Source organism: Dendropsophus ebraccatus, chromosome 2 (genome assembly GCF_027789765.1).
Source record: "Dendropsophus ebraccatus isolate aDenEbr1 chromosome 2, aDenEbr1.pat, whole genome shotgun sequence".
In the NCBI taxonomy this organism is placed as follows: domain Eukaryota; kingdom Metazoa; phylum Chordata; class Amphibia; order Anura; family Hylidae; genus Dendropsophus; species Dendropsophus ebraccatus.
This window is the reverse complement of record NC_091455.1, coordinates 7067542-7079587: the sequence shown is the minus strand read 5'-3', so window position 1 is coordinate 7079587 and position 12046 is coordinate 7067542. Positions and strand designations below refer to the sequence as shown.

Below are 12046 nucleotides of genomic sequence, written 5' to 3'. Positions count from 1 at the left end.
CACAGCATTCTAGTGAGAAGTATAGAGTACACAGCATTCTAGTGAGAAGTATAGAGTACACAGAGCATTCTAGTGAGAAGTATAGAGTACACAGAGCATTCTAGTGAGAAGTATAGAGCACACAGAGCATTCTAGTGAGAAGTGTAGAGTACACAGCATTCTAGTGAGAAGTATAGAGTACACAGCATTCTAGTGAGAAGTATAGAGTACACCGAGCATTCTAGTGAGAAGTATAGAGCACACAGCATTCTAGTGAGAAGTATAGAGCACACAGAGCATTCTAGTGAGAAGTGTAGAGTACACAGCATTCTAGTGAGAAGTATAGAGTACATAGCATTCTAGTGAGAAGTATAGAGTACACCGAGCATTCTAGTGAGAAGTATAGAGCACACAGCATTCTAGTGAGAAGTATAGAGCACACAGAGCATTCTAGTGAGAAGTGTAGAGTACACAGCATTCTAGTGAGAAGTATAGAGTACACCGAGCATTCTAGTGAGAAGTGTAGAGTACACCGAGCATTCTAGTGAGAAGTATAGAGTACGTAGCATTCTAGTGAGAAGTATAGAGCACACAGAGCATTCAAGTGAGAAGTATAGAGCACACAGCATTCTAGTGAGAAGTATAGAGCACACAGAGGATTCTAGTGAGAAGTATAGAGTACACAGCATTCTAGTGAGAAGTATAGAGTACACCCAGCATTCTAGTGAGAAGTATAGAGCACACAGCATTCTAGTGAGAAGTATAGAGTACACCGAGCATTCTAGAGAGAAGTATAGAGCACACAGCATTCTAGTGAGAAGTATAGAGCACACAGAGCATTCTAGTGAGAAGTGTAGAGTACACAGCATTCTAGTGAGAAGTATAGAGTACACCGAGCATTCTAGTGAGAAGTGTAGAGTACACCGAGCATTCTAGTGAGAAGTATAGAGTACGTAGCATTCTAGTGAGAAGTATAGAGCACACAGAGCATTCAAGTGAGAAGTATAGAGCACACAGCATTCTAGTGAGAAGTATAGAGCACACAGAGGATTCTAGTGAGAAGTATAGAGTACACAGCATTCTAGTGAGAAGTATAGAGTACACCCAGCATTCTAGTGAGAAGTATAGAGCACACAGCATTCTAGTGAGAAGTATAGAGTACACCGAGCATTCTAGAGAGAAGTATAGAGCACACAGCATTCTAGTGAGAAGTATAGAGTACACCGAGCATTCTAGTGAGAAGTATAGAGTACACAGAGCATTCTAGTGAGAAGTATAGAGTACACCGAGCATTCTAGAGAGAAGTATAGAGCACACAGCATTCTAGTGAGAAGTATAGAGTACACCGAGCATTCTAGTGAGAAGTATAGAGCACACAGAGCATTCTAGTGAGAAGTATAGAGTACACAGAGCATTCTAGTGAGAAGTATAGAGCACACAGAGCATTCTAGTGAGAAGTATAGAGTACACCGAGCATTCTAGTGAGAAGTATAGAGTACACAGAGCATTCTAGTGAGAAGTATAGACACAGAGCATTCTAGTGAGAAGTATAGAGTACACCGAGCATTCTAGTGAGAAGTATAGAGTACACCGAGCATTCTAGTGAGAAGTATAGAGTACACAGAGCATTCTAGTGAGAAGTATAGAGTACACAGAGCATTCTAGTGAGAAGTATAGAGCACACAGAGCATTCTAGTGAGAAGTATAGAGTACACAGCATTCTAGTGAGAAGTATAGAGTACACAGCATTCTAGTGAGAAGTATAGAGTACACAGAGCATTCTAGTAAGTATAGACTACACAGAGCATTCTAGTGAGAAGTATAGAGTACACCGAGCATTCTAGTGAGAAGTATAGAGTACACAGAGCATTCTAGTGAGAAGTATAGAGTACACAGAGCATTCTAGTGAGAAGTATAGAGTACACAGCATTCTAGTGAGAAGTATAGAGCACACAGAGCATTCTAGTGAGAAGTATAGAGTACACCGAGCATTCTAGTGAGAAGTATAGAGCACACACAGCATTCTAGTGAGAAGTATAGAGCACACACAGCATTCTAATGAGAAGTATAGAGCACACAGAGCATTCTAGTGAGAAGTATAGAGCACACAGAGCATTCTAGTGAGAAGTATAGAGTACACAGCATTCTAGTGAGAAGTATAGAGCACACAGAGCATTCTAGTGAGAAGTATAGAGTACACCGAGCATTCTAGTGAGAAGTATAGAGCACACACAGCATTCTAGTGAGAAGTATAGAGTACACACAGCATTCTAATGAGAAGTATAGAGTACACAGCATTCTAGTGAAAAGTATAGAGCACACAGAGCATTCTAGTAAGTATAGAGTACACAGAGTATTCTAGTGAGAAGTATAGAGTACACAGCATTCTAGTAACTTACATACTACAGAGCATTCTATTGACCAGTACACAATACACGTTCGGCATTTTATGGCATGCAGAGCATTCTAGTGCTAAATATAAAGTGTATGTAAGAATTACAATATCATTTTGTCCCCCAGGAATGTTGATCGCCCCTCATTGTGTCAGATCTCACTTTACGACTTTCAGCGATTCCTTCAGTTTGATCAGAAGGTATGAAATGCAGAATAAGGGATTGATCCTGTGCTGTGGAGTCATAGATGAGGCCACTCATCATCCCATAGGAACAGTAGTATGTGAGACTCACACCGGGCAGGGGTCACTATTCCACGTGGGATGGTGGGTGGGGGGTCTCAGCTATAGGACCCCTCTGACCTCTCTCCTAACATATCCTGTGATTATTATAATCTTGTTGCAGGAATCCTGGGCAGGTGACCTGGGTAAAGTCAGGGACTTTCTCTGCGGTTACCTACGTGACCCTGATGTGGAGATGTCGGAGCCGGTGCTGCAGCTGGATGAGGTGAGTGTGGATGAAGGGCGGCGCCCCCTATGGGGTGATATGTTACCGTAGTAGAACAGACCTCGGTGTCTGGATGGGATCAGTCCTGCAGATAGCGTTGCACTAGGTTATACACACTGTTTGTTTGACTAGTCTAGTGCCACCTGGTGGTCATATACTGTCTTTGCACCCTCAGTTCCTGACGTATCTGTTCTCCAAAGAAAATTCAATTATGGATTCCAAGTATGACAGCGTGGTGCCGGAGCAGATGAATTACCCCCTGTCCCAGTACTGGATCTCCTCCTCACATAACACGTAAGACTCATCACATAGGGTAAGGCATGTATAGGTGTGAAGATCTTCCCCTGTACTACTGACAGAGCTGAAGGGCACGTTACAGTGTATCAGAGCGTTCTGGGATCAGGGTTAGGATTAGGAGGGGATTTTAGAAGAGCCCTAGTTGTTTGCCCCCTCGTCAGTTTATTCTATGACATATCTGTGTGATTGCTCCTCGGGGGAGGTTCTTATTATGCAAATTAATGCACTTGCTGTTGAGCTTAGCATTAGCTGTATGTATACATAGATAGTGAGCTCCCCCTAGTGGAAGCTGCGGATGAGAAAAAAGTGAGACAGGAGCTGAATCTTGCAGTTGTGATTTCTATGGTACCTGCCGCATCAGGGGGCCCCATGGCCTGCTCCTGCAATACACTGGGCCCCCTGAGCCGTCATCGTTTGCAGCACCCGGTGGCTGAGCTGGCCTCCCAGGTTTTTCAAATGTCCCTTTAACTACAAGAACTCCTGACACCTGACCGTTTAGTGGTCAGCCGGGGTGGGGGGCCCAATCATGTTATAAGGCCCAGACATTTTTAGTTATGCCCCTGTGTGTATAGATAGATAGATACAAGGTAGCAAATAACGCAGCACTCTTTGTAGATGCACGGGTGCCAGCGGTAAATTGGAGATCCGCCGGTATGTATATATCCAAAGCAAAATACTGCAGCATTCCAGTTTTCCAGTTTAACAAAGTTAAAGTGGTTTATTCAATCCATAAAGCAGGCAATGCGACGTTTCAGTGTCACCATTGAGACTTTTTTCAAGCATGTGAACATATTGCAACACACAGGTGTATTTATATCAATCCAAATCAAATACAATTACAAATCAATTACAGTGAAAAAGTCGTGTACATTATTCATAAAAACATTCCAGTGTTCAGGTTAGATACATTCAATATCTAACTAGTGTTAAGACATGAAAAATGATCATTCAAAGATCGTGTAGAGCTGATATATACAAGTATTAAAATAATGAGGTTAAATTACTAATCCAGAGCAGCTGGGTATTACTCACTAGGCGTCATCAGTACGTTCATGAAAGCAACTGTTAAACATGACTGCCGGCGAGAGACCATGGTGAAGGTGATCAGCAGTGGAACGCACGCCGATTTGGACCGCATCCCCTCGTGGAACGCACTAGGGCATGCGCAGTGGTACTGCTCCTGGAACGCATAGCGTCTCAATTGCAGAGCGACCAAAGTGCACGCCCATTAATGATGCGGACCAATCTAGGTGGTGCATAGGCCCGGCGCGTGTAACATAGGTGGAGCTTTATTCTAGTCGGTTCATAATACAGAAGAAAGACGCATCTTAGTGCAAATGTGAACATGTCTATATGTGAATATATGGGATCGCCTCCGCTAAAGCACACCAATTAGCATAGGGTACAGGAATCAGATCCGGGACCGGAGCCAATTCACTGAGTCAGTGTACGAGCTCCTCCAGAACAAAGTCCCGAGGGAACTCCTCACCGATCCCCATGGGGGCTATAGGGCGGTGCGTCTCAAAAGTTAGAGGAACCGACTGTCTATAGTAATATATAGTGAAATTCATGTAATGAAGGCCTCTCACAGACTGACACGTACAAAAGACGGTAATATCTGATGATCAATCCTGGAGAATGCCCGAACTTTGCTCTGGAAGGATAGCTTGAATTATCTGAAATGAAATGAAAAATATGCAACAATTAGTATAAATAATGAGGTGTAAATATGTTCAAATAACTCTTTGGGAGAAAAGCAAGGCGTAAACAGGTAAGTACATTAGGGGATCTTTTTCATCTATACACGACAATATTTCGGCAAAATCTTGAACTCAACATTGAGACCTCTAGGTTTGAGGGTTTGCAGTTTGAAAATCCATGACAGTTCTCTCTTTTTTAACATAGAATGACGATCCCCTCCACCTCGCGGTGGGGGAACCTGATCAATTATCATAGCCCGAAGATCACTCTCTCTGTGATGTGCCTCAAAGAAGTGTTTTGATACAGGTAAGTCTAATTTGTTTTTTCTTATTGTATAACGATGTTGGGTGAATCTTGTTTTAAAGTCATACGTTGTTTCTCCCACATATAGGAGATCGCAGGGGCAGAGCAATACATACACTACCCAATCTGAATTGCAGTTTAAGAAACTCTTGATCTTATATGATTCTCTCGTTCTGGGGTGTACAAAGTGTGTTCCCTTCTGTACGTGGGAGAAACAACGTATGACTTTAAAACAAGATACACTCAACATCGTTATACGATAAAAAAAAACAAATTAGACTTACCTGTATCAAAACACTTCTTTGAGACACATCACAGAGAGAGTGATCTTCGGGCAATGATAATTGATCAGGTTCCCCCACCGCGAGGTGGAGGGGATCGTCATTCTATGTTAAAAAAGAGAGAACTGTCATGGATTTTCAAACTGCAAACCCTCAAACCTAGAGGTCTCAATGTTGAGTTCAAGATTTTGCCGAAATATTGTCGTGTATAGAAGAAAAAGATCCCCTAATGTACTTACCTGTTTACGCCTTGCTTTTCTCCCAAAGAGTTACTTGAACATATTTACACCTCATTATTTATACTAATTGTTGGTCCCGGAGCCGATTCCTGTACCCTATGCTAATTGGTGTGCTTTAGCGGAGGCGATCCCATATATACACATATAAACATATTCACATTTGCACTAAGATGTGTCTTTGTATTATGAACCGACTAGAATAAAGCTCCACCTATGTTACACGCGCCGGGCCTATGCACCACCTAGATTGGTCCGCATCATCAATGGGCGTGCACTTTGATCGCTCTGCAATTGAGACGCTATGCGTTCCAGGAGCAGTACCACTGCGCATGCCCTAGTGCGTTCCACGAGGGGATGCGGTCCAAATCGGCGTGCGTTCCACTGCTGATCACCTTCACCATGGTCTCTGGCCGGCAGTCATGTTTAACAGTTGCTTTCATGAACGTACTGATGACGCCTAGTGAGTAATACCCAGCTGCTCTGGATTAGTAATTTAACCTCATTATTTTAATACTTGTATATATCAGCTCTACACGATCTTTGAATGATCATTTTTCATGTCTTAACACTAGTTAGATATTGAATGTATCTAACCTGAACACTGGAATGTTTTTATGAATAATGTACACGACTTTTTCACTGTAATTGATTTGTAATTGTATTTGATTTGGATTGATATAAATACACCTGTGTGTTGCAATATGTTCACATGCTTGAAAAAAGTCTCAATGGTGACACTGAAACGTCGCATTGCCTGCTTTATGGATTGAATAAACCACTTTAACTTTGTTTCACCGAAAACTGGAGTGCTGCAGTATTTTGCTTTGGATAGATAGATAGATAGATAGATAGATAGATAGATAGATAGATAGATAGGAGATAGATGATAGATAGATAGATAGATAGATAGATAGATAGATAGGAGATAGATAGATAGGAGATAGATAGATAGGAGATAGATAGATAGGAGATAGATAGATAGATAGGAGATAGATAGATAGATAGGAGATAGATAGATAGATAGATAGATAGATAGATAGATAGATAGATAGATAGATAATAGATAGATAGATGATAGATAGATAGATAGAAAGATAGAAAGATAGGAGATAGATAGGAGATAGATAGGAGATAGATAGATAGGAGATAGATAGATAGATAGATAGGAGATAGATAGATAGATAGATAGATAGATAGGAGATAGATAGATAGATAGATAGATAGATAGATAGATAGGAGATAGATAGATAGATAGATAGATAGATAGATAGATAGATAGATAGATAGATAGAAGATAGATAGATAGGAGATAGATAGGAGATAGGAGATAGATAGGAGATAGATAGATAGATAGGAGATAGATAGGAGATAGATAGGAGATAGATAGGAGATAGATAGGAGATAGATAGATAGATAGATAGGAGATAGATAGATAGATAATAGATAGATAGATAGATAGATAGGAGATAGAAGATAGATGGATAGATAGATAGATAGATAGATAGATTGAGGTTTCCTTTTCTTTATTCTCTTGCAGGTATCTGACTGGAGATCAGTTCTCGAGTGAGTCCTCATTAGAGGCGTATGCCCGCTGCCTCCGCATGGGCTGCCGCTGCATTGAGCGTAAGTGTCGTAACCAGGTGATAACACAATAACAGAGGGGAGCGGCAGGGCAGGTACCAACCAACCAGTTAGCAACCAATCAGATTCCAGCTTTCACTTTTCAGATGTCTTTTTATGAAAGTTGCGAACTGATTGGTTGCCATGGTAACTGCCCTGCCGCCCCCCCCCCTGCACGAGGTCTGATAAATCTCACCACACACTTTATAACCAGAGTGTCTGCACAGGACGGTGTTAATAAAGTTTGATTGTTTTGTCTTTGGAATCATATATCTTCCCCTGAGGGTTGGTCTAGGTGACCGTTGCTATGGGAGGTGTCATACTTGTGTAGTGTGAGGTAATGGATGCCCATAGCAACCAATCACTTTGCTGTTTCTTACTATATTTAAAGTGACACTGTCACCTCCTTTTTGCATTCTGACATCTCTACACAGGTGTAAAGGGTAAATTTAGCGTTTTTCATACCTTATTTTCTATCATACGTCATGGTGCTTGTTCAAGTAAAAAGTCATCTTTTATCAACTGCAGATTGTGTTAAGTGGGTGGGGCCTCGCGGCATTAGCACCACTTAGCCCCGCCCACAACACCACAGTTGGCCCCACCCCCTCGTCGGCCATTGGAACAGGCTGGCCGAAAGGTGCAGACCCCACCCCCTTTATGTCAGCCAACCAATGGGCGTCCAGGGGGCGAGGCCACGCCCACTTAATACAATCTGCAGTTGATAAAAGGACACTTTTTACTTGAACAAGCACCATGACCTATGATATGAAATTTACCCCTGTGTAGAGATGTCAGAATGCACAAAGGGGGGGACAGGGTCACTTTAAGCTGAAATCAGAATGGTTGCTACAGACAACTGCTTTTTTTGTTTGAACACTTCAACCAACTTTATTGACACTTTTGAGGCTGTATTTTTTACCCTATATAAAGCTGCCATTGTTACCAATAGCAACCAAAGCAGAGAAAAGTCACAATATTTTTATGGGATATATAGAAGCTCTGTGTGAAGCCGCACGTCAGGGGATTCCATTACAATTCTCAATTCACTGTAAAAGTTGTCACCGACACATGAAAAACCGCACCTCACCTGCTGCAATCGTAGAGGAGGAGTATGGGAGATTCTAGTGCTTGTTAGTGTAGGGGACTGTGGAGGATTGGAGGTCACGGAGGTCAAACACCCAGAATCATGGGATCTGTTACAGTGTGACAGCGGATCTTATACCGAGGATTTCCCCACTTTGTTACAGTGTATCGGTGCAGACATTACTCTCTTACCAGCAGCAGCACCTGTATCACTCCTACCTGCACTGGTACATTGTAACAAACTGCAGGGATATGCGCTGTCTGCACCAGTACATTGTAACAAACTGCAGGGATATGCGCTGTCTGCACCAGTACATTGTAACAAACTGCAGGGATATGCGCTGTCTGCACCAGTACATTGTAACAAACTGCAGGGATATGCGCTGTCTGCACCTGTACATTGTAACAAACTGCAGGGATATGCGCTGTCTGCACCGGTACATTGTAACAAACTGCAGGGATATGCGCTGTCTGCACCGGTACATTGTAACAAACTGCAGGGATATGCGCTGTCTGCACCGGTACATTGTAACAAACTGCAGGTATATATGCTGTCTGCACTAATACATTGTAACAATCTGCAGCTGTGCGAGCAGGACTGCAGGGACATATACGCTGTCTGCACCAGTACATTGTAACAAACTGCAGGGACATATACGCTGTCTGCACCAGTACATTGTAACAAGCTGCAGCTGTTACGAGCAGGACTGCAGGGATATACGCCGTCTGCACTGGTACATTGTAACAAATTGCAGGGATCTATGCTGCCTGAACTGATACATTGTAACAAAATGATAGATATAGAGAAGAATATTTCCATTTACTGACAGCAAGCAGAGATCCTAATTGTGAGGAACTAAAAAAATAATTCAGACCAGGCGGCCATGTGAACCTGAGACATGTATATGTGTATGTATCATTATATGCATTATACATATGTTACTATAAATGTGTGTGTGTGTACTGTCTGTGTATTTATATGTGCAGTATGATGTGTGTGTAATGATGTATGTGTATATAGTGTAGATTGTATTATTGTGTATCACCGGTCAGTCCCTGTATATAATATTCAGCAGCTGTTATAGATACCATTATTATTATTATTAGACCAGACGTCGGCTTCTGCTCCCTCTCTGTGTCATGGTAATGGCCTCACTCCACCCATTATATTCTATGGGCCGCTCATTCTCCGCTTTGTACAATCCTCTTTATTCTCCAACCATCATCTCATAGCTGATAGGATAACCTGCAGCGCCACCGCAGGGGAAATGAAGTATGACACCAGTCTCATTGAGATCACTGTGTGTCCATGTCACGTGCAGACGTGTCGGGTCCTCCAGGGGGGGAGACACTCTTTCCAGCTGCCAGTAATTGTATATTTTTAACCCTCCCTTATGTTTCTTGTTCTGGATTAACCAGTGGATTGCTGGGATGGCCCGGACGACCTGCCGATCATCTACCACGGGCACACCCTGACCTCCAAGATCAAGTTCCTGGACGTGCTGCACACCATCAAGGAGAACGCCTTTGTGACATCAGAGTATGGATCATGTGATTGTCACAATTACCATCACGGTCTCTCTACAGCCGCTCACTGAGTGTGGTTCTTGTCCGCAGGTATCCGGTCATCCTGTCTATAGAGGACCATTGCAGCGTCATGCAGCAGAGGAACATGGCCTACTACTTCAAGAAGGTCTTTGGGGACATGCTGCTTACCAAGCCGGTGGACATCAACGCAGACGAGCTGCCGTCTCCTAACCAGCTGAAGAAGAAGATTATGATAAAGGTGAGGTGTGGGCGGAGCCTCGGGGGACATGTTTGTTCCTGCTGAAGGTGTACTCCATGGCCTGGCCGGGAGGCCAGGCCCCCTGACAGGGACTCCATGCTGTTGATTCTTTCCTTAGCTGATATATCACAAGAGCTAGTCACTGCTGACGCCTCATCTCCTTATCCTTCTCTGTAGCACAAGAAGCTGGTGGAAGGAAACCTGTATGAGGAGGTGTCCACGGCCAGCTACTCCGAGAACGACATCAGCAACTCCATCAAGAACGGCATCCTGTACCTGGAGGACCCCATAGATCATGTATGTGCCCTGGTGGGAAGACCACCAGAGCCCTCCTCTTCTATCACATCTTATTGAGGGCTCTCAAGCTAGATGACATATTGGTTGTCACCCAGCTTATACAGAACCCTGAGGAGCCAGGGAAGCACCAGCCCACACTTCTCCCCCATAACTTTCTATAACTGTTTCCCATCCACAGACCTGGAGTCCACATTACTTTGTTCTCACAAGTAACAAGATCTATTACTCGGAGGAGACGTCGCGGTACCAGTCCAACGAGGACGAGGAGGAGTCTGAGCCAAAAGAGGTGAGTTCCCAAATTTCCATTCATTTCAATGGGAGTGAGATGAGTAGTGCTCGCTCTGGTGAAAAGCGGCCATGTTGAGCTAAGCCTGGAGAACCCCTTTAAGGAGTTGTGCTCACACAGGTTTAGGGGTCTGGTCTGGGCTCTGTATTAGTTAGGGGTCTGGTCTGGGGTCTGTATTAGTTTAGGGGTCTGGGCTCTGTATTAGTTTAGGGGTCTGGTCTGGCGTCTGTATTAGTTTAGGGGTCTGGTCTGGCGTCTGTATTAGTTTAGGAGTCTGGTCTGGTCTGGGGTCTGTATTAGTTTAGGGGTCCGGTCTGGAGTCTGTATTAGTTTAGGGGTCCGGTCTGGGGTCTGTATTAGTTTAGGGGTCTGTTCTGGGGTCTGTATTAGTTTAGGGGTCTGGTCTGGGGTCTGTATTAGTTTAGGGGTCTGGTCTGGGCTCTGTATTAGTTTAGGGGTCTGGTCTGGCGTCTCTATTAGTTTAGGGGTTTGGTCTGGGGTCTGTATTAGTTTACGAGTCTGGTCTGGGGTCTGTATTAGTTTAGGGGTCTGGGGTCTGTATTAGTTTAGGGGTCTGGTCTGGCGTCTGTATTAGTTTAGGGGTCTGGTCTGGCGTCTGTATTAGTTTAGGAGTCTGGTCTGGTCTGGGGTCTGTATTAGTTTAGGGGTCCGGTCTGGAGTCTGTATTAGTTTAGGGGTCCGGTCTGGGGTCTGTATTAGTTTAGGGGTCTGTTCTGGGGTCTGTATTAGTTTAGGGGTCTGGGTTCTGTATTAGTTTAGGGGTCCGGTCTGGGGTCTGTATTAGTTTAGGGGTCCGGTCTGGGGTCTGTATTAGTTTAGGGGTCTGGTCTGGGGTCTGTATTAGTTTAGGGGTCCGGTCTGGGGTCTGTATTAGTTTAGGGGTCTGTTCTGGGGTCTGTATTAGTTTAGGGGTCTGGTCTGGGGTCTGTATTAGTTTAGGGGTCTGGTCTGGGCTCTGTATTAGTTTAGGGGTTTGGTCTGGGGTCTGTATTAGTTTAGGGGTTTGGTCTGGGGTCTGTATTAGTTTAGGAGTCTGGTCTGGGGTCTGTATTAGTTTAGGGGTCTGGTCTGGGGTCTGTATTAGTTTAGGGGTCTCGTCTGGGATCTGTATTTGTATAGGGGTCTGGTCTGGGGTCTGTATTAGTTTAGGGGTCCGGTCTGGGGTCTGTATTAGTTTAGGGGTCTGGTCTGGGGCCTGTATTAGTTTAGGTGATGGGTCATAGCTCCCCCACATGGCACCTCTACTCTCAGGT

General features: G+C 43.8%; 1 protein-coding gene across 3 annotated transcripts in view; it reads left to right on the top strand.

The window, feature by feature from the left end:
- Positions 1-12046, top strand: part of LOC138782959 (1-phosphatidylinositol 4,5-bisphosphate phosphodiesterase gamma-1-like) — a 68114-nt gene that overhangs the window by 31762 nt on the left and 24306 nt on the right. For all 3 annotated transcript variants that reach the window (XM_069956996.1, XM_069956995.1, XM_069956997.1), the window contains 8 exons: positions 2500-2572; positions 2778-2879; positions 3055-3173; positions 7238-7323; positions 9823-9943; positions 10021-10189; positions 10367-10486; positions 10665-10772. In XM_069956996.1, the coding sequence (XP_069813097.1) occupies positions 2500-2572; positions 2778-2879; positions 3055-3173; positions 7238-7323; positions 9823-9943; positions 10021-10189; positions 10367-10486; positions 10665-10772 (898 nt within the window). The remainder of the gene's footprint in view (positions 1-2499; positions 2573-2777; positions 2880-3054; positions 3174-7237; positions 7324-9822; positions 9944-10020; positions 10190-10366; positions 10487-10664; positions 10773-12046) is intronic.